This window comes from Ambystoma mexicanum, chromosome 3p (genome assembly GCF_040938575.1).
Source record: "Ambystoma mexicanum isolate Mex_15411 chromosome 3p, UKY_AmexF1_1, whole genome shotgun sequence".
Taxonomy (NCBI): Eukaryota; Metazoa; Chordata; class Amphibia; order Caudata; family Ambystomatidae; genus Ambystoma; species Ambystoma mexicanum.
Window position 1 is genome coordinate 1,167,768,849 of NC_090925.1, and position 20,673 is coordinate 1,167,789,521.

At 50.5% G+C, this 20,673-nt stretch overlaps 1 protein-coding gene across 3 annotated transcripts in view; it reads left to right on the forward strand.

Moving 5' to 3' along the window:
• The first annotated feature begins 728 nt into the window (after nucleotides 1-728).
• The window catches only part of DDX46 (DEAD-box helicase 46), a 1,330,317-nt gene continuing 1,310,372 nt past the window's right edge, over nucleotides 729-20,673 (forward strand). For 2 of the 3 annotated variants that reach the window (XM_069652572.1, XM_069652573.1), the window contains exon 1: nucleotides 730-782. In XM_069652572.1, coding sequence (XP_069508673.1) covers nucleotides 745-782 — 38 coding nt within the window. In that variant the 5' untranslated portion in view covers nucleotides 730-744. Of the gene's footprint in view, nucleotides 933-20,673 lie in introns of all 3 variants that reach the window. The other variant, XM_069652574.1, reaches the window with a different exon arrangement.

A 20,673-nucleotide genomic window follows, 5' to 3' on the forward strand; every position in this document is an offset into this window, starting at 1 on the left:
ATAGGTTTCCCGCTTCTTGGACTGTGAACGGCTGTGTAACCCCGCATGATGTTTTTACATTGTTTTACAAGCTAGTTATTATTTGCCTGCACTATTCCCTTTCGTCAACCCGCCTCAGAGATGAGTTCCCACGGTATTTAGATCCATGGCTAACAGTGGGCTGTAGGGTGCGCTGCAGGAAAATATTGGGAATTCGAGATTTCACGCAGCACTCTGCGTACCACTCTTATCCTCCTACTCCGGGCCCATCAAAAGGAGCAATAGAATAGATGACGGGCAATATAGACATATCAAACTGGTTTGTTCTACGCGCTTTATAGGCTGGGCAGACGCCATCTTGGAAAGGAACACTGTGGCCATGAAAAACAGAAATACCAAATGTCAATTATTGAGAAAACACCTCCTCCCCTCCATGACTCTTTACGCCTGCCAGCTATGTTACAGTAGATATTTGGTCATTAAAATCAAGAAAAAACTAATGAGTCGCACTTATGAATGGATACGAGATTAGTATATATTATTGATACGATCAAATCAGTTCCGTAGAAAGAATAGCTCCACGGGTAATACACACACTCCATTCTATATTTACTTCGCGCGAGATCTCATAATGCGTATTTATCTAGAGAAGCACATACATGTATGTTTTGGTACTATCAAAACAAAACAAGTTTATTTCGTGTTAGTTGGCATTGACCACAAAGTTCCTCTGTGGCATTGACTAAAATAATAATCCAATCCAAGATGGCGGACACTATGACGCGGTTCAATGCGCGGGGAAGGCAAGTTTGTAGATTTCTCTCTCTGTCTGACTTTAACAACATGTCTGTGCCCCGTGGTTTCTAAAGGTTGAAACGTAGCGCGAACATCGGGCCCGTGACCAGGAGTCAGGCAGCCAGTAGACTGAAGTTGGCTATGGGTCGCGAATCCAGGTGAGAAAAGGCAATGTAAATAGCGGGTTCCGTTCATGGAGGCGTTGTAGCCGGTTATGTTTTGATTGTGATTTGGAACATAGGAGTACTGCTCCAGTACAGATAGCATCTAACTAACGTCTTTTGCTGTCCAGCCTTATGGTGGTCCTGCCATTATATTCTGATGCACGCGACTTTCAGGATCCTGGAACTGTGGAGACCGTGAATTTAAAACAATTAATTGTATACTATAATGACTGTGTGTAAAAGACTTCACTGAGCGATAAGCTTTATTGATTTTGTCTGCCACCCCCATGAGATACGCCACAACACCATGCAAATGCCAGCAGGGTGTAGTATTCATCCTAATAACTTAACACGCATTTAAATTTCGAGATGCAGGCATGCATGAACGAACTCGGCACCACTGCCACTCGTGCCTAGATTAGCAGTTTCTCTCTGATCGGGAAAGCTTTGTGCTCCGTCCTCTTACGTGGGCAGAACTCTCTGGTTTACCAACCAGTTCCACGTGGTAGAGCCAGCAGTGCGTTTTTAAAATGTATTCTGGGAGTTGTAGTTTTGGCCTGCATTTTAAATGTAAATGTAGAAAACTTCTAAAAACCTGACTCTTCAACACCTCAGAATCAAATGGAAACAACTGAAACAATCGAACAGAAAAGACAAAAGAACAGATTGACTGATAGAAACACAAAGACTAGCTAACTTAACAAATGAGAGCCTTATCTCGTTGAAACTTATCACTGAAAGGAAGATAACCTTCTCTAAATGCCGAAAGACACACCATAGGAGTGGGCATTTCTCCTAAGAACTAGGCTACTAACCAACCCCACAAAACTTCTAAAAACCTCACCACTCCTTAGACACCTCTCACACTCTAAACGCAACCACACCTGTTAAAACCGCAGCAACCCGCACGCACTTCACCACAGAGCACAACAAACGCACCACACAGACCCTCACACAACATCACACGACAAACTCTGAACCGAATACCACACCAAAAAGCTCGGCTAACTGTGTTAACCAAACTGAATCAGCCAACAGTGCTTCACAGCTCCCTTGCACTTCTCCAAACGTCCTACTAGCACACCCTAAACTACCCCTTTTTTTGTTTCAGATCCGCCAGGGGACCACTCCAGTTGTGATAGTGTGCGGTACAGATATGCTTTAACATTAACAGGACTTACTTTGGGGGCGTGGCTTTGCAAGGGTTATCATCCCTTTGCTTACTATGACTTTCCTGGTTTTACCTCCAAATTGACCGGACCCGGCACACTTGGTATATTTGGCTCCTTTTCAGGGCAACTTAAGTCGTTGGCATCTTTATTCTTGTTTCATCAGTAGAGGCATTCTGCCATCCTTGTCTTTCAGGCCTTGCCAAGTGCGTTTGTGGTCCTCTGCTATGCGGTGCACTGCCTTGATTTCACATTGGTCATATTATTGTTCATGAATCTCCGCCATTGTCTACTTCGCTGCTTCTCCACATTGTTTGCTGTTGCTCTGATTACTTACCAGTAATCTTCATTACTCCTTGTCCTATTATTCTTCGTCACAGCACTTACCTCATGAGGCCCCTGCCTCCGACACATGACCTTCTTCTATTTCTTTTATTTCCTATAATTCCTCCCCTTAAACCACAGCATTCAGTTTAACAATCCAAGCTGGAGCATGGGACCTTCCCCGCAGGCAGGGAGAGGAGGGCCATCAGTACTGTAATGAAGATTACCGGTAAGTAATCCGAGCATTACCTCCACTCTTCCTCGTCCCAGTACTTGCCTCATGAGGTATATCATAGCAGCGACAGGGAGAGGTCCTAATGAGACACAGAGCCAGGAAGTGCAGAACAAAAACATACACCATTAATAATTCCAAACTCGCCTCCTGACAGACAAAACCCCAACCCCGGAGGAACCATCCCCAGAGTGGGAGACATTCAACCGATAGTGGTTGACGAAAGTGCTCTAATCCGCCCAGGTGGAGGCCCCACAAATCTCCTGCAGTGAAAACCCTGCCTAGCATCCGCCCAGGAAGCAGCCAAACGCCTGGTAGAGCAACCCTCAACGAGGGCAGGCACAGCCAGGCCAGAAACCACTTAAGCCATGGAGACAACAATACAGATCCACCGGCTAATGGAAACCACAGAGGCCTTTTGTCCCGCATCAGCGGGCCAAAAGTAACCAAGAGACTATCACACTGCCGGAAAGGAGCAGTCTGAGCCGAACACTCCAAAACCGCCCACCGCACATCAATGGCAGGCCAAGCCACCTCTCCCAGCGGCTGTGGATCCCGAAAAACACAGGGACAACCAGATCCTGAGAGGTCTGAAACCGAGACACAATCCTAGGCAGGAACCTCTGAGCCCACCGCAATACCACAGAGTATGGTAGAAACCGCAAAAAAAGGGCTACACATCAGAGCCCCATCTCCCCCAGTCTACGGGCAGACGTGATAGCGATCAGGAAAGCAGTCATTGGAGTAAGGAGCTTGATGACAATATCAGAACGGGGTGCAAAAGGCAGCCCTTGAAGGAACCTCAAGACAAGAGGCAGAACCCAAGGGGGAAGGTCCTTAGAAGTACAAGGACCGGAAGAAGAAAGACCCAAAGCAACTTTCCCACCCGAAAACTCCTGGGAGATGAACCGAGACCGTGCAATAGCCACACAGCCCATTGAATCTGTCGGACCCCAGACCCACCTGCAGGGGACAAGGCCACCTTGAAATCAACCAAGGTACTCTGGACCGAAGTTCCAACAGGGAGGGGAACCAGCTCTGATGGGGCCAGAACAGAGCAACCAACAACACAGTCGACTTGCTCACCCTGATGCACTGAACCACCCGGGGAAGAAGGGGGAGAGGAGGGAACGCATAAAGGAGACCCCAGGGCCATTCTACAGCGAGGGCATCCACCCCCCCACCCCCAAGCCCCTTCGACCGGGAACCAGGAGCAGAAGAGGGGAACCTTTGCAGAGGCCCGAGAGGCAAAAGGATCCAGGACCGGGAGCCTGAACCTGACGCAGATATCTGCAATACCCCGTCTGACAGAACCAGTACCACAGAGGAGGGGGACCGGAACCGGCGGATGAGTAGATCCGCCCAAACATTGTCCACCCCCCTGACATGAGGCCACCATGGACAACAGAAGTGACTCCCCCCCCCCCCCCAGGCACATATCTGAGCTGCCAGAGCATGGAAGGAGCTGCCGGAACCCCCTGGCAGCTGACATATGCCAATGCTGTGGCATTGTCTGCCCGGACCAACACTGCCCGGCCTTCCAGAAACTCCCTGAAGTACAACAGGCCCCGGAGAATGGCACACAATTCTCTCCAAGTGGACACAAGATGGCCCACTTCTGGAGCCCACAACCCCTGGGTCGGGAGGACACCCAACATGCCCACCCCTTCCGCAGGCGCCTGGAGAAAGAGAGGTAGAAGGAGGACGGACCAGGGACACCCCTGCAAGGAGACTCGCAACCCGCACCCACCATAGTAAGGAGGCCCACAGAGCCTGAGACACCGGGATCAAGGCCGCGTAAGCCAGAGAAGCCGGGAGCAAGTGGGAGTGTAGGTAAGGCACCAGAGGACAGGAAGAAGACGAGCCCAAGGAACCAGAAAGACACAAATCGCCATGTGCCCCTGAATCGTAAGCAACAGGCGAGCCGTGACACACCGCCACCTGAGAACCTCGCCCAGAACAGGCAGAGGACCCTTTCTTGGGACAGAAAATCCTCCCTATCCAGGAGCACATCTGAGCCCCAACGAAAACCAGATCCTGAGAGGGCTCCACCAGAGACAAATGCCAGTTAACCAGAAACGCCCAGTCCTGTAATGCCTGGCAAACCAGCTGGAGAAGAGTCTGGACCGTCTGCCGGAGGGCCGTCTTGACCAACCAGTCGTCCTTGAAGGGAAAAATCTGAATGCCCTTCAGGTGAAGCTGCACCACCAGGGGAGCCACCAGCCTGGTGAACACCCTTGGGCCGAGCGCAACCGGAACAGGAGCACTCAGAACTGAAAATGCCGAGATCCCACTGTAAAAGGGGAAGAACTATATCTGGCAGGGGCAGAGAGAGACGTGGTAACATGCAACCCAGAGATTCAGGGACACCATCCAGACCCCCCTGCACAACATCGAGAGAATGTTCTGCAAAGTTTCTGTCTTGAAGTGTTCCTTCCGAGCAGTACCAAGACTCGAGGTCCAAGATGAGGTGATAATTCCCTGAAGGTTTGGGGACCAGAAACACCCGCAAGTAAAAACCCAGACCCGCTGCCGAAAGGAACGGGCATGATAGCTGCCTTTAGTAGTAACTCGGTCAGGGCTGTTGCCATCGCCAACTACTTGGGCAATAAGCAGGGAACAGCAGTATGAACCATGCAACCCAGGACAGGGGGAGACAGGAAGTTCACTTGAGAACCTCTCCCGACAGTGTCCAGAATCCGAGCACCACTGGTCCCATAAGGGCTGGGCCTGGACGGGACGAGTGCAGAGGACCACAGCCCCTCCCAACCCCCTGGGCCTCTGAAAGGATCGGGAGGAGGAACCAGGGAGATTTCTTGACTGTTGAGGTAGACTTCTGCCACAATTTTGGCAGCGCCTATGGCAGCACGAAACACCTTGCACATGCCTGCGGGCCAACACACCAGCACCCATGGCCAATGCCGAGCCACGCCCTCCATCCAATGCCAGATCGGACAAGAGATCAACCTGCCACTGCATGTCAGCCAGCAGCGGGGCACAGTCGCAGCCACCTTCAACAGCCTTCAACATCCTAAAACCACTCGGCACAGTCTACGCAGTGTAGGAACTGTAGATATTCGCCCTGAGGGCCAGATGTGCACCAGCATGAACTTTCTTCAGGCTGGAATCCACCCTACAGTCCACCTGGTCCCGAACAGCCGCCTCTTCAGCTGACCCAGAGGAGCGACCCACCAGTCTAGCGAGGACATCATTGATAGAAATTTACTAAAAAAGTTGTGGAACCGGGACTCCGGAGGGGGACAGAGTAGGAAGGAAAGGAGCAACGTGCAACATATTATTCCAGGGTTGCAGTCGTGCTGGTTGACAGCCAATTGAGTCGAAAACAGATTTCAGTTTAGCTGTAACCGACATTCGGTGGGAAAATGGGGAACTGTTCTTTAATTTCACAAGGAACCGGTCCAGAATGGTGAAAATGGTTGCAAAAAGTGGAGCTGTTAACAGTGAAAAATAAAAGTAGTGGAACACTGCTCCCGATCGTTCCCGCTCACTTCGACCACTGCACCCACCTTTCCTTTCAATGTCCTTCCTGGAAAAGGAACATTTTTGCAACATTTTCTTCCTCCTCTTGCGAAGCTCAGGAGAGGAAGAAGAGGAAAAAGGGCAAGGAGTCTGAGCTGAGCAGTGCACTTTAAGTATGTCCATTAAACTCCAGGACCGGGAGCGCCCCCCCCAACCGCCCACCAATGAGGGAGAACAATCACCCACTTCCCCTGGCAACGGGCGGTTCACTGCCTTGATCCAATTCCAGGCCCATCAGCGAAAACCAAAAATACCCCCCAACCCCACAGTCCCCGGGAGGGACCAACCCACCCTCGGAAGGCACAAACACCACCTGTCGTCCACCAGATCCTGCATCGTTCTGGAGACAACAGCACGTCCGGAGGAATGGATAGCCTGGGGCATACACATGGCCCCGAACCCACAGCAGCCCCTTACCTTAGCCCAGGCCTGCAGGCACTGGGCGGTGATGCCTCACACGCCGGCTATGAGGCTTGGCAAAAACCGGGAGATGCTCCATCCAAGCACACTGGAGCCCAAGGCCAGCAGGGGAACTAGGAGCACGTCGCACCTGAAGGCAGCAGAGGCCCTGCCTCACAGCCCCACCAGGGGGCCAGCAATCATCGCTCCCCGGTGCCCCGCACCGGGCATAGTCCAACCTGCCGGTAAGTCTTACCCAAAGAGCTCCAGAGTGATCCAGACGTTATCACAATTTTCCTTATGTACAGTGAAACTGCAGCACTTGATTCTGCAGCACTTAATTCCTTGGATTACAGTATACGATCTCTGAAGGTGTTCGTTTTTTTTTTTAGTTGGAGTACAACAGTGTACGATAAATTGAGCATAAACTCTTATCAGCTAAGGTTTCTTTGTTGGCATTTCGAAGCAGTTTTGCAGCTAAAGAGATGGCAGAGTTGAGCAGAGATGGATCTATGACTGAATCCAATGCACCCTCATATATAGACCTTTTCGTGTCTACTGAGCCAAATTTACCTCAACAAAAAATAGCTCCTCCAAAATGAACATCTAGCCGTAAACCTTTCCCATTTTAGACGGGGAAGCTAAATCTTGTGAAGGTTCAGAAGGCCATTGGCCAACACATAGCAAATCAGCTTCCAGCTGCGAATTTAAAGTGAGGTCAAGGCAATTTAGAGTACATGACAGTAAAACAATAGGCATCCCATGACCAGTACAGAGCATGAGATTAAAAATCAGATTGTACCCTACCCCAAAAGGACTCATAGTAGACTTTATAGCTCACCATTTGCTTATGTAGCCCGGAACTTGATTCTTATGACAAACACAACAAAATTAAGCTAACAAGGCAGTCGTAAGTACAAATAAATGTACATATTGATCAGGCATATAAGGAAGGGGCTGTCGCTCAGTGATACGTGAAGACCTAGTGAGATGCGCCTGCCATCAAGTTCTGAACGATGACTCTAAAGAGTACATCAGCGTAGAATTAAGAAATAAGGACTTCTAATGCTTAAATATAGAACCTGTACGCAGAGTGTTATCAATGTTGAGATAAGACAATTCCTGCCAAAAGCCTTTAATTTGCTAGACCGTCGCCCCCAGCTCACTGTTATCAAGAAAGTGTCTTCTTCCAGAGAACGGTTCGCTACTACCTCGCATGACCCAGAACAAGCGTTTCCATTGAAAATCAGTTAAAGGAAACGGCTCACAAGACACAGATTGAAAAATAACTCCATCCGGAATTTCTGTTTCCGCTATCACACCAAATGTAAATATTTGGCTGAACAGCATGATATTTGGATACTGTCATAGAATATAGCCAGGCTTAATAACAATTTTATGGGCGAAAATTGAATTAACTTTAACACCACATAATTTTGCTTCTAGGAAACCTTGTTGCTACATTCCGTTTTATTGCAGAGTTATGCTTTATACTCCCTTGCGGCAACTAAAGGAGGGTGAGGGAGACCTAGCGGAGGACTAACCGGTTGGTTGGACGCATCACTGACTTTTTGCCCAACATTATTTTATTATTTTTGGCATAACAAGTCCTACAGATTCTCAGAATGTTACATGTTTAGTACACGGGTTATGGCAATGAGGAGAGAAAAGCGACAATATGTAACATGCATTATCTTCCAAAAACAAAATTGTTACTAACTGAGGAAGGAGAAGGGGAGAGGGGGGAACATGGAGCTTTGTACACAATAGGAACAGAAGACTGCTTAGTTTCAGAGGGTCTGAATGGCTCTCCGGCTGTGTTTAGGACGGGTTCTTCGGGGTGGCCTCGGTAAAGTTGGGGGGGGGGGGCTAGTTAGCTGCCAGTGGCTCAGGGGTGTGGAGGAGCCCCGTTGCGTCACGAGCCTAGTTTTAGTCTTGTTCTTTTCAGTCCTGGGAGTCCATCCAGCACAGAGTAGGGGCCTGTCTTGCCACCCCTGGGAATTGTTGCACATAGTCCAGGAAAGGGGCCCATATGTGTTCGAATTTGGGTTTGTTGCATAGTCTGATGGCCGTGACTTTCTCGGCTGCCACAATTTCCCAGCATTTGGACCACCACATGTGCGTGGACGGGCCCTCTGAGTTTTTCCAGAGTCTGGCGATGGCGATTTTGGCGGCTGTAAGGAGATCCAGGCACCCTGTGAGGGGGGAATTGGCCGTCTCCTGTAGCCCCTAGCAGCACGATTCCTGGGTCCCAGGGGATTTTGAGCCCGGTGATTGCTTTAATCTGTTCCAAAATATTCTTCCAAAATAGGGCGGCTTTTGGGAAGGACCAGAAGAGGTGGAACAGAGTTCCCCGTTCTGAGCATCCTCTCCAGCACTGAGCTGGGATCGCTGGGTTGCACTTGTTTAGGATGACGGGTTCGGTACCATCTGTAGCAAACTTTAAACGCACTTTCTTTGTTTGTCACACATTTTGAGCTTTTTTGTGCTCGGGACCATATATGGTGCCATTCCTCTGGTTCGATCGGTCTTCCGATGTCGCCTTCCCATTTCAGCATGTATGGTTCTTTTATAGAGGGGTGTGTTCTGTCCAACATTTTGTACAGAGTAGAGATTTTCCTCTTCGGGGATTTGCTGAGAGGGTGAGTTCTAATGCTGTTAGCTCTCTGCTGCCCTGTTGACCTGCGAGTTAGATAGCCAGTGTCTCAGTTGCGTGTAGCGAAACCTTTCAGTTTCCGGGATCTTGAATTTAGCTTTGCCCTCCTCAAAGTTTAAGGGACGCCCATTCACGTAGAAATCCGCCAAGGTTTCTAAACCGCCGGCTCTCCACTCCGTGAACTGATTTGGTGAGTCTCCCGGGGAGAAGTCTGGGTTCCGCCAGATTGGTGTGAGAGGACCCATTGTGCACCTACAATTCCACCGACGGGCTGCCGTTTTCCAGCTGGCAACCGTGCTCCTTGTTGCTGGTAGGGCCCCGTGTCTTGGGTTCCTTTTGGGTTCTTTGGAGTGGGGCAGCGCTTCTAATGTGGTCTTACGCCAATCTTTTTCCAGTTGTAACCACCTGGGGCGGTTAGCGCTGAGCTTCCAGGAGAAAGCTGGGGCTAGCTGGGCTGCTAGACAGTACCTTGCTACGTCTGGGAGCCCCAGGTCGCCCAGAGCTGCGCTTCGGAGCATGATGTGTTTCGGGTTTCGACACTTCTTTCCTTCCCAGACTAGGTTCAAGATCTCTTTGTAGCTTTCGCAGGGCCTTTTCCCGGATCGTCACGGGCAGTGCTTGTGCGTAATATAGCAACCGTGGGGTCAAGTTCATTTTTATCGCTGTAATTCGGCCAAACCAGGAGATTTCTTGTTTTTTCCAGCGGTTGTCATATTTCAGGTCTCTGAAGAGTGCCGGGAAGTTTGTTTTATACAGCTTCTCAGTTTTGTTGGGTATCTGGACTCCTAGGTAGCTGATGCTGCTTCTTGCCCAGGGGATCCCGAACTCCTCCTCGAGGTTGGATTTGGGCCTACTTGGGATGTTGATGCCCAGTGCTACTGATTTGGATATGTTTATATTAAACCCTGAGGCTGCTCTGAATTTTTCGAGGGTTTGCCATAGGGCTCTTATTGATTCTGCTGGACGGGTGAGTGTGAGGAGCACATCATCTGCGTATAAGGCTATTTTGTAGGTTTCTTTTTTGAGCGTGAGGCCGTGTATGGATGGACTTTGGCGGATCCTGTCCGCAAATGGTTCCATAGATGAGGCAAAGATAAGTGGGGAGAGTGGGCATCCTTGTCTGGTACCCCGGGTTATGTTTATGCTGCCGGATTTGGCCCCGTTAAGGCGTAGGCTCGTGGAGGGTTTTTTGATAGATGGCTAGGACCCATTTTATGAAGTTTGGGCCGAAGCCAAAATGCCGTAGGATTTCCTCCACATAGTCCCAATCGAGCATATCGAATGCCTTATGCGCATCTAAGGAGAGGACTGCTAGCCTTGAGCCCAACCTGTTAGCTGACTCTATGATGTTGATGGTTCTGCGAATATTGTCTTGGGTACCCCGACCCGGGTTAAGGCCTGCTTGATCTGGATGAATGATCGCTGGGAGGGAGGGGGCTAGCCGGTTTGCCAGAATTTTGGCGAATATTTTCACATCGTTGTTTAGAAGCGTTATGGGTCTGTATGATGCACATAGCGTTCGGTCTTTCCCCGGCTTTGGGATCAGCACAGTTATTGATTCATTCATAGACTCTGTAGTGGAGCCCGTGGAGAGAAATTAGTTGAATAGATTTGCCAGATGCGGTGCTAGCAAGTGCGCAAACTTCTTGTTGAATTTTGAGGATATCCCATCTGGCCCGGCGTTGTTTTTCAGGTGACGGATCGTTTCACTGACTTGCTCCACTGATATTAGACCCTCCAAGTCCGGAAGAGAAGGGGATGGCTGTGGTTTTGGGATGGGGGCCAAGAATTGAGTAATGGCTGGGGTTCACGTCGGAGGTCCTGCCATAATCATCTTGTGGTGCTGCACCATTATCTCCAGCCTTTCAGGGTCCAGGTGGTGTAGGGAGCCATTTTTGACTAGCAGGCTTTGGATGTGGTTCCTAGTTTGGAGCTTTTTCAGTTTGTGTGCCAAGAGCCGGTTCGCTTTGTTGCTGTTAAGGTAGTAATACTGTTTGGTATAGGTTAGTGCTCTGGCGGCTCAGTCTGCTAAATGGATCTCCAGCTCCCTTTTTGCTCTTTTTAGTTCTTGTTGTGGTGTTTTCGCATAGCGCTGTTTGAGCTTGTTTTCTAGTTCAACAAGTCTATCCTCTAGCTTTCGTTGCTTCAACAGGTTATGGCGCTTGAGTCTAGCTGATGAATCCATCGCCACCCCTCGGATTACTGGCTTCATGGCGTCCCATACTGTTGCTATTGAGGTGTCTGGGGTTGTGTGCTCAATGAAATAATTCTGAATCGCCTCCGCAAGGTCAGAGCTGGCCGCTAGTTCGGTGAGGATGTAGCCTTGCAGTTTCCATTGCCTGTGACTAGGTTCAGGCACTCCGTGAAGTAGCAGCGCCATCGTAACTGGGGCGTGGTCCGAGATTGCGATGGGTCCAATTTGGATGTTCTCCACGCAGGGGGCCATAGTGTTAGTGGCGAGCAGAAGATCATTCCGCGAGTAGCCTCTGTGTACGTGTGAAAAGAAAGTGTAATCGCTTTCTCCCTGGTTGCGTAATCTCCATATGTCTATGGTCTCGGTTTCCCGCAGGAATTCGGCTAGGGCCAGTGATTTCCCGAAGTCTTCCCTAGAGACTGGGAGCGTCTTATCTACCCTCGGGTCTGGGGGGAGATTGAAATCCCCTCTGATTAGCAAGTGGCCTGTGGAGAAGGCCGTCGGGGTTGGAAGGAGACTCCGGAGGAATGGGTCTTGCTCTTTGTTTGGCCCGTAGATTGCTACCGGGGTAATCCTTAGTTCGACTAGGAGTCCTTTAAGGAGTAGGAATCTACCTTCCGGGTCCCTTTTGATGATCTGTGATAATGGGAGATTTTGGCTTAGAAGGATAGCGCTCCTCTTTTTTTCTGTGTAGCTGAGGCGAAGTAACATTTCAGCTAGCGTCGGAAGTGTATTCGCTTTTCATCTTCTGCAGTCGGGTGGGTTTCCTGGATGAAGACAATGTCCGCTGCTAGTTGGTCTAGTTTGTGTTCCACAGATTTCCGCTTTCTTGGTGCGTTGAGCCCCTGCACATTCCAAGTCGTGATAGTAAGTGATTTGTCTAACAAACCCATCCTTTTAGTCCTAGATGGAGCGCTTCATAGTCTTCCCTAGAGGTTTCCTGTTCCATGTCTTTCGATGTTGTGATCCGCTCTGCACCCTTCTTTATGAGGATCTCCCTCCCTCCCCTCCCCCCACCCCCCAAACAATAACCAGGTTTCCGGACCAGCCTTCGACCAACGGGGCACTCGGCCGGACCGGTGTAGTAACTCTGCTTGGAGGCAAACATTGCCTCTTCTGTTGACCAGTAAAGTTCAGGTTGAGGCTGGAGGGTTAGGTTGGTGAAGTTAGCTTAAGGTCTTTCGGCCTCCCACTCAACGGTTGTTATCCCGTTTGGGCTTGCCCGACAGGCCTCGAGGTCTGCGGCGCCCCGCCATCTTAGTCCAGGCTCTGGTGGGGTGTTCACGGGATCTCCCTGGGGCCTCCGCAGCTTCGGCGTGGGACCTCTCCTCGTCCTCCGGATTCATGAATCGCTCGGCTTCTCTATGTGAGGGGATTATCCAAGACCTGCCCTCCCAATTGAAGATTAGAGCTGTAGGGAAGCCCCAGCGGTAGGTTGTTTTCCTCTCGCATAGCCATTCGGCGAGGGGCTTAAGGGCTTTTCTTTTTGCGAGGGTGGACGCTGCCAGGTCCTGTTATAGGGATATTTTCTGCATCTCGGAAGTTGATTCGGGCTGAGCTTCTGGCTTCGTGCATTATTTCTTCCTTGACTTTGTAGAAGTGGACTCTCGCTAGGACGTCCGGCACAGAGTTTGCGTTTTGTCTGGCTCTGACCCTGTGAACTCTACCCAGTTCCAGAGGGGCTCCGTCTGGGAGCTTTAGGATAAAGCAGAATAGATCATTGATGTAAAAGTTCTTCGGGGACCGAACCCGGTATGCCCCTCAAGCGGATGTTGTTGCGCCTAGACCTGTTTTCGGCTGCTTCTTGTTTGTTCTCAAGGGCTTCGCATCTGGCCTCCAGTCTATCAGCCGCCTCTCCGATTTCAAAATTCTGCACAAACAGGGTGGTTTCAATTTCTTCTGTTCTGGATTCGACTTCCCCAACTATTTTGTCCAGGGACGCTATTTTGCCTTTCAGTTCTTCTGTGCCCTTTTGGTACTCTTGTTATGGCAGATAGGAACTCTTGGAGGTCGGCTTTCGTCGCTCCTTGGGTTGTAGGCTCGCTGTGGGGGAGTGGGGGTACGCCCGTGGTGGTGTTAAGCTCCCCTTTCTTCGATTTTTTTTTTTTTTTTTTTTTTTTTTTTTTTTGGTGGCAGATACCAGGGTCACTATGTCGGTTTGCTTAGATGATTTTTGGTTCCTGGCCATTTTGCTTCTTGTGTCTTAGGGGGGAGCTTGTCTGTCCCACTCCCAAGTTGGGTTGTTTTAGAATGTCTAGGGTCCACCCACGACCCCAAACCCTTCTGGGCGGGCATATGTGTTTTTACTGCTGCGGGGCAGGCCGGATAGTCGGCTGTTATGCTTTTTTAGAGTCTTGGGATCTGGTGGAGGGCGGTAAGGCGCTGTGCCGCCCTCGGGTGGATCACTGCTCCGGGGGTTTGTGGCGTCCACTGAGGGAGGACGTGAAGAAGCCCGCGGGGCTCAGAGGGTGGAGATGGAAGCAGGCTCCCCCTCCCAACTCTTGTCTATGTCTCTCCCCAGAAGGGGTCCGCAGTCGGGCAGGCGCCTCCCCTACCCGACGGGGACTGGATTGGGGGGACTGGTTTGCTGGTCCGAGGGACTCCCACTCGGTGCGGCAAGTGCCGCCTTACCTTCCTCCCAGAACGGGCCTCGGGGCTCGCGCTGCTAGAATCGCTGAGGGGCCACCTTTTCCCAGGCCTCCGGTGCTGCTGGTAACAGGCTGGTGGAGGGCGAACTCCCGCGACCCCAGCCGGGACACAGGGGCCCTGGAACACCCACGGGCTTCCGCGGGCTGCCGGCAGCCGTGAACCGAAGGATCCGGGAGGGGGAGTGAAGGGAGCCCCGGACCACACTCCTTCCCGGCGGGACTCACTCCGCTGCTGCTAGTGACTCCGAGGCTCGGTGCCCCGGCCCCCTCGCGTCCGAGCGAGGGGGGAGTTGTTGGACTCCGCCGAAGGAGCGGCCTTGTTGGTTACTTGCGTACCCTGGACCTCCGGGACTGGGCCTGCTCTGCCACCACAGGAGGTGGTTAAATGTTTCCCTGCACCGGAGCTGGAGGGTTCGTTGGGTCCCGCTTGCAGGTTTCTGTGCCGGGCTCTACTGGTGCAGCTGCGGCTGGAGACGCGGGCGATAATGATGCTCCCTCGGGCCTTAGGTGCTGAGGCGTCGGGAAGCGAACCCCGGGAGGAGAAGCTTTGTGTTGCCGCGCTCTGTGGCGGAAACCGCCCCACCACCTCTTACTTGCCTTCCAATTCATCGCTATCCTGCATTTAGCTAGAATAAATGCCAGGGTCTTTAAGTTTACTCACATGTTTGCGTTCACATGGTCTTGGGAATCCAGCGACCATACATGCCCACAGAGTCCACTTCCAATTGTATCCCTTTTATCTGCCCGGAGGGGTGCTACCTCTTCCCAATATGTTGCCATTTCCGGGCATGCCCAGAACATGTGTACCATACCTGCGTCTACCTCTCCACATCTCTGGCATTTGTGAACCTCACAATCTTCTTGGGGGTCATATATGCTCTATGGGTGACATATAACTGAATTTGTTGTAGTCTCACATTTCTTGACACCTTCTTATATCTTTGCATTCTCACCTACAGCCCGTCGCTTATTGTTTCCCCTATGCCTTCATCCCAGTCCCATCTCATCTGAACCACCTCCTTCCCAACTTTGGACATCATTATTTCGTAGATTCGGGAGACCTCATAGCCCCGGTCAGATACCGCCTGAACCATTTCTATGGCAGTGTCCGGTTGCTGGGTCAGCTCCACCTCAGACCACGTTTTCTTTACCATTGTCATCAGCCTAGCATACGTGATATATTGCCCACTATGTAAACCCGTATTTTCTCTTAGTGTATCAAATTCTATCTTCTCCCCTTCTTGCCACACATCTCCTATGGTTGTTACACCTACTGGTTCCCAGTGTTCTCTAATAGTCCTCCTCAATTGCTCATCCACCCCCCCCCCTCAGTGCCACCAAAGGAACCTGTGGGGCGCACGGAAGAGGACTTCCCATTACCTGGCATGCTCTGTGCCAGATCTTACTCCCCAGGTCTAAAATCCCGACCTCCTTCCTTTCGGAGTTTCAGTCAACCACATCCACTCATTCAGAAAAAAAGGTGTACACTCCGCCCTCAGCAATCTAGACTCCGGTGTGGGGTCCTCAGATGGCCATCTTGCTACATATTGAAGCTGGCCAGCCAGATAATACACCTTGAAGTTGGGCAGCCTAATCCCTCCTAGATCACACGGGTGCTGCAATTTCCACAATGCTATCCTGTTTCTGGAGTTGTGCCAGATGAACCCCCTGCATATGCTTGCATCTGTCATGATGCATGCCCCCGGGCATCCAGACAACGTCCATCAGCTCCGGGAGCAGGCATCATGTCGCCTCCAGAAAACCCAGCAACCCCTGCTAGGGGCTGTCTGGGTTCAATCCTGGCGCCTGTGGCACCAGGCTCATATGGGACATCGGTCTAGGCGCCAGGCTCATAGGTGCACACTTACCTGAAGCAGACCATGTTGCAAGAAGATCCAAGCCCATGTGAGGCCTGGAAGGGACTACTTTACCTTAGGGACTATTTTGTTACTCGGGTGTGGCCGGGGAGGAATACCTACCTGGGACTACTTTGGAGGCTATTTAACCACGTCCGAAGAGCAGCACACGCTTCGTGTTATTCTGCATCCAGCAGCGTAACGCTCACCATGCCAGCAGCAGCATCCAGCCTTCTGCCACACCCGCCTCGAACCTGAAGCACCTAGAAAGAAGGAAAGAAGCAAAGGTTAGAACAAGAGTATTACCTGATTTCTTACCTGATTCCGGATTCATCGCATCTTCAAACCAGAGTAAAGACTTTGTTTTAAACGCGTTACATCGCCAGCAGCAGCGCCGCGCCAAACTCACCGTTCCACGCAGCATCTCTTCGATCCGGCGCTGTCTCCGTCTTTACATCGCCGAATCCCGGCACCTAAGGGGGACAAGAAACAACAAGGTGTGCAGAGAGAACAGACAGAGAAAATCTCTTTAGCCACCATATGCTTACCTGATTTTACCGCCGGAGGTATAATTCATCAGCACGCCACATCTTCCTATGCCACACCTGTAAAATAAGGGGAAAGCAGCAAGTTTAACCCTTGGTATTATTTACCAGACAGTGTTGGGTAACAGACTTTTACTGGAGCGCTTTCAGCTGTCAATCTTCTTATTGGGTCAAAGCTGCAAGATAAAAGAGGAATTGGACAGGAGTGAATTCCAGACATTTTGAACTCTTATGAACTATATACTTATGGCTCTTCACCAGGATCTTTTGGAGTCAGGATTAGTCTACAACTCTTCCAATACCTTCAAGCCAGTGAAGTAACTGGTCATCAACGCGCCCCTGCGTGCTTCGCAGGATGGAGGGCTCATCCTTCAAGAATATAAGGTGAGATTGCTGAGAGGGAGCTTCAGAGGTGATTAGTGGGGAGGACAGTGGGGGTGCTATCACTTGAATCCACAAGTCGCTTGTAACCCCTAGTAACTTAGGGTGAGGCCTAAAGTTACTTGAAATATGCAAATAACAAGGGGGAGGGCGCTGGGAGACTCTCTCTCCCTGGACTAACTTTGGGTCTCACCCTAAGTTACTAGGGGAATCCAGACGTGGACCCCTTCCTCACTATTCTTAAAGAGGCACAGCTACACCCTACTGATGAGGTTCAACCAGACCGAAACACGTGTCTGGGGTTGCTGTTGGTACTCTTGTTCAGAGGAGAATTGCCTAGCATTTCAGTGCTGGATTGCAGTGAGCTAAAGACTCTGGGTAAGGCTCTTGTAACCAGGACTCCTGTCTGGCAGGGAGTCTCTCAGGACCCCCCTTGTTTGAATATATTGCAGGTTTTCTTCAGGATATTGCAGATAAAGCAACATGTCATGCAATGATATCGGATGCTGTCCCCCTTTCGTGTTTATTCCCACTTCACTATATTGTTGTTTTAGGTATATCGCCAAAGGTTCCAGTGCCAAGATAAAGCGCTTCGGGGACCACGGGCACCCTTGCCTGGAGCCTCTACTTGGAGGCCATCATTCCAAAATGATTGATCCTGTCCGGACTCGTGTCACTGGCTCACTATACAGCAATTGAGCCCATTTCAGATATACTGGCCCTATCCCACATTCCTTCAGCACCACCATTAACCACGGCCATTTGACTGAGTCGAAGGCTTTTACTGCGTCTAGTGAGACTATCTCTATTTCTTGGGGGCTCCCCTTTGTCTGGTCTATGACCTGGTGAAGCCTCCTAAGGTTGTTAGAAATACACCTGGGTGGGACATACCGTGTTTGGTCATGATGTATGAGTTTATTTATCATTGGCTTGAGTCTTATTTGCCATCGCTGCTTGGCCTCTATTCGTGCAGTACATCACTTGTGCCTCGCTTGATCATCCACTTCGCCCCTTTCGTGGGAATGTATCTTCTCAATGTCCACCCATGCTTGTGCCTCCTCCGGGAGATCAAAGAACAAGGCCCTGTTTTTGTGTATGAGTTTTAGACGTGCTGGGTAGATCAGCATATATTTTAGACCCGCTGTCCTAAGCATAGCCTTGGCCGCAGTGAATTGTGCACAGTTCTTCTGCACCTGGAAGGTGTAGTCTGGGTAGACTGCCAGGTCTGCCGAGGTTCTCTTCAGTACCCTACCCTGTATGGAGTAGGATAGGATTTTTTCTCTATCCTTATACTTCAGGACCTTTGCAATTATCGTTCTAGGGGGCGCTCCTGGAGGGGGCCGCCTATTTAGTGCTCTGTGTGCCCTCTCGATTGTGAAACCCTGTGTAAGGTTCCCGGGCCCAATTCCTTGAAGAAACATGTTTTCTATGTATGTCGTGGGGTCTGTGCCTTCTTCAGCTAGGACAACTATGCAGATATTGTTTCTGCCCTACCTTCTTCTTCTACCCTGTTTTCCAGCAGGCTGACCTTCTGTTGCAGGACATGGACATTGGTGTGCGTTTCCTGTAACTCCACAGTGCTCCTTCATTTGAGTTTCCAAATTAGTGGTGCGCTCAGCTAGGTTCCGAACGTCTTGGCGTAACAGTCCAACCTCTATTTTCACCTGTTACATTTGTATCCCTAATGAGGCTTTTAAATCTGCAATAGCTTGCATCAGTTGGTTATGCATTTCCTTGGTGTCCCCTCCCTTCGCCTGCGAAGGCTCCATATCTTCCCGCAGGAGCTTGGTGCGTGGTCCTGGCGTAACTGTTTAGTGTCATTTGACTGGCCTTCAGTTTGGCTAGTTTACTATGCATCCAGTCTGCCTACCCCCTCCAGTAGCGAGCTGCAAGTGTTGTATGCCAAGTGTGCTGTGAGAAAGTATTTAGGTCTTTGTGTTGTAGTATTCACCCCCAGACTTTGTGTGCTTCGTATGGGTGTTTCAAAATGCTGCTATTTACTCCCCAGTGTCCCTACGGCCACTATTTGTTTAATTCACCATCTATTGCACCCCTTGCCAGGCCTTTTGCAGGAATCTGCCCTTTGGTATCACCTGGAGGTTTTCGGCCGGCAAGTTTCTAAGCCTTTGTCAGCCTGTTTTATTTCACCGCCGCACGGGATCCCCGACTCATGCCGCTGTCCCAGAGGCGCTCAATGGGTGGGCTGCGGGCTGCACCTACCCCCAATTGCATTTTTCTCTGGGATCTTGGGGCTTCCTCTGCCTGTTACAGACGGGAGTCCGCAGGTGCGTTCCTCTGCGAGTCCCTTCTTGCCTCACCTTGTCCGCACAGCGCTCTTCTCTAGCCTCCGTGTGTGCATCTCTGCCTTCTGCTGTGGCTGCAGCTTCCACTGCAGTCTGCCTGCTTCACCGCTGAAAATCCCTCAGCTGCTTCAGTCCTCCCAGCCACGTCTGCGGTGCTATCTGCTTCCCAAGATCCCGGTCACCATATTGTTTCGGGCTCAGCTGGCGGTCGCTATCTTCCAAGCCGCACTTCTGACGTTTGTTGAGGGCTGCTCGCTTACAATCCTCGCAGGACATTCCTGAGGGGTTTATTTTGGATCTCACTCGTTTGTAGACCAAATGTATATGGCTGAACGTCTTTCCGATACGGATCTCGAATGATCAGGCAGCAGCGATCACAGGAGTCAACCTATTCCATGGCTGCAAGTCACGCCTCCACTGGAAAGTTTCATTGTGCCAGTCGGGAACCACCAGAAGGAAGCCTTGACCCCAGCAGAGGAGAACGACTATCGGAGATCAAGGTGAGTGATTCTGGGGAAAGACCTAGAGTCTGTGTTGCAATTCATGATTTTGTGTGATCTAGAGAGGCTTTGAGAGTCTTCCTTTCTGTTGGAGATGGACTTTTTGAATTAAGAAGATTGACATTCTGAAGTATTCTTTCGAACTAGGCCTTTTTTGTGTTGATTTCTTTAGCTGATCGTAAATCTTGCCGTGAGTTTTTGTGAAGACCATTTGGCATTTTGACGGAGGATGTCAGATGCAGGATCTACAAAGGCTAGTTAACTCCTATTCGAAGCCTTCCAATCCCACCTTGAAGATGTTACGAACCACTCCCAAGACCAGAATCCCTTTTCAAGGCACACCAGGCCTTGCAGGGTGAGTCTTGTACAGCATGAAAAATGTTGTGCATGGGATAGACCTAGAAGCTGGAGTTGGTGATTATTAAAAGGTATGTCTTGTTCAACCATGGAATCGAGAGGGGGGGGGGCGCTATTGCGCACGAAGAAAATGGCTGCCAAGACCCGGTGCTCCTGCATCACCACAAGATCCTGCGCTTAAAGATCCGCTCATAGGCCGTCTCGACAACTAAAAACCTACTGGAGCGGCTGCCGGTGGACTCCTCCACAACTTGAGATTTGGCAAAGGCCAAATGGAGAAACATGTGGAAGTACTGTTCAGATCCTTATTCGGGCCGGTATCCCTCTCGGAGCATCTCCTGGTGGAGACAGCGCACCGTACTCTAGCACCGGTACCCAAGCCAGGAGCCCCGCCACGTACAATAATTGTTCGCCTCCTGAACTATAGAGACAGAGACACAATCCTTTGTTTGGCAAGGGAGGCCGGTACACTGCAGTGTGAAGGTAACCGAATACATATATATCTGGATTTCACCGCCTCTGTCCAGGCAAGCAGACACTCTTATGAACCGGTTAAGAAACTCCTTGCAGCACGACAGATCACGTACGCCTTGATGTTCCCGGCCAAAATAAGGATTCAACATGCAGGGAG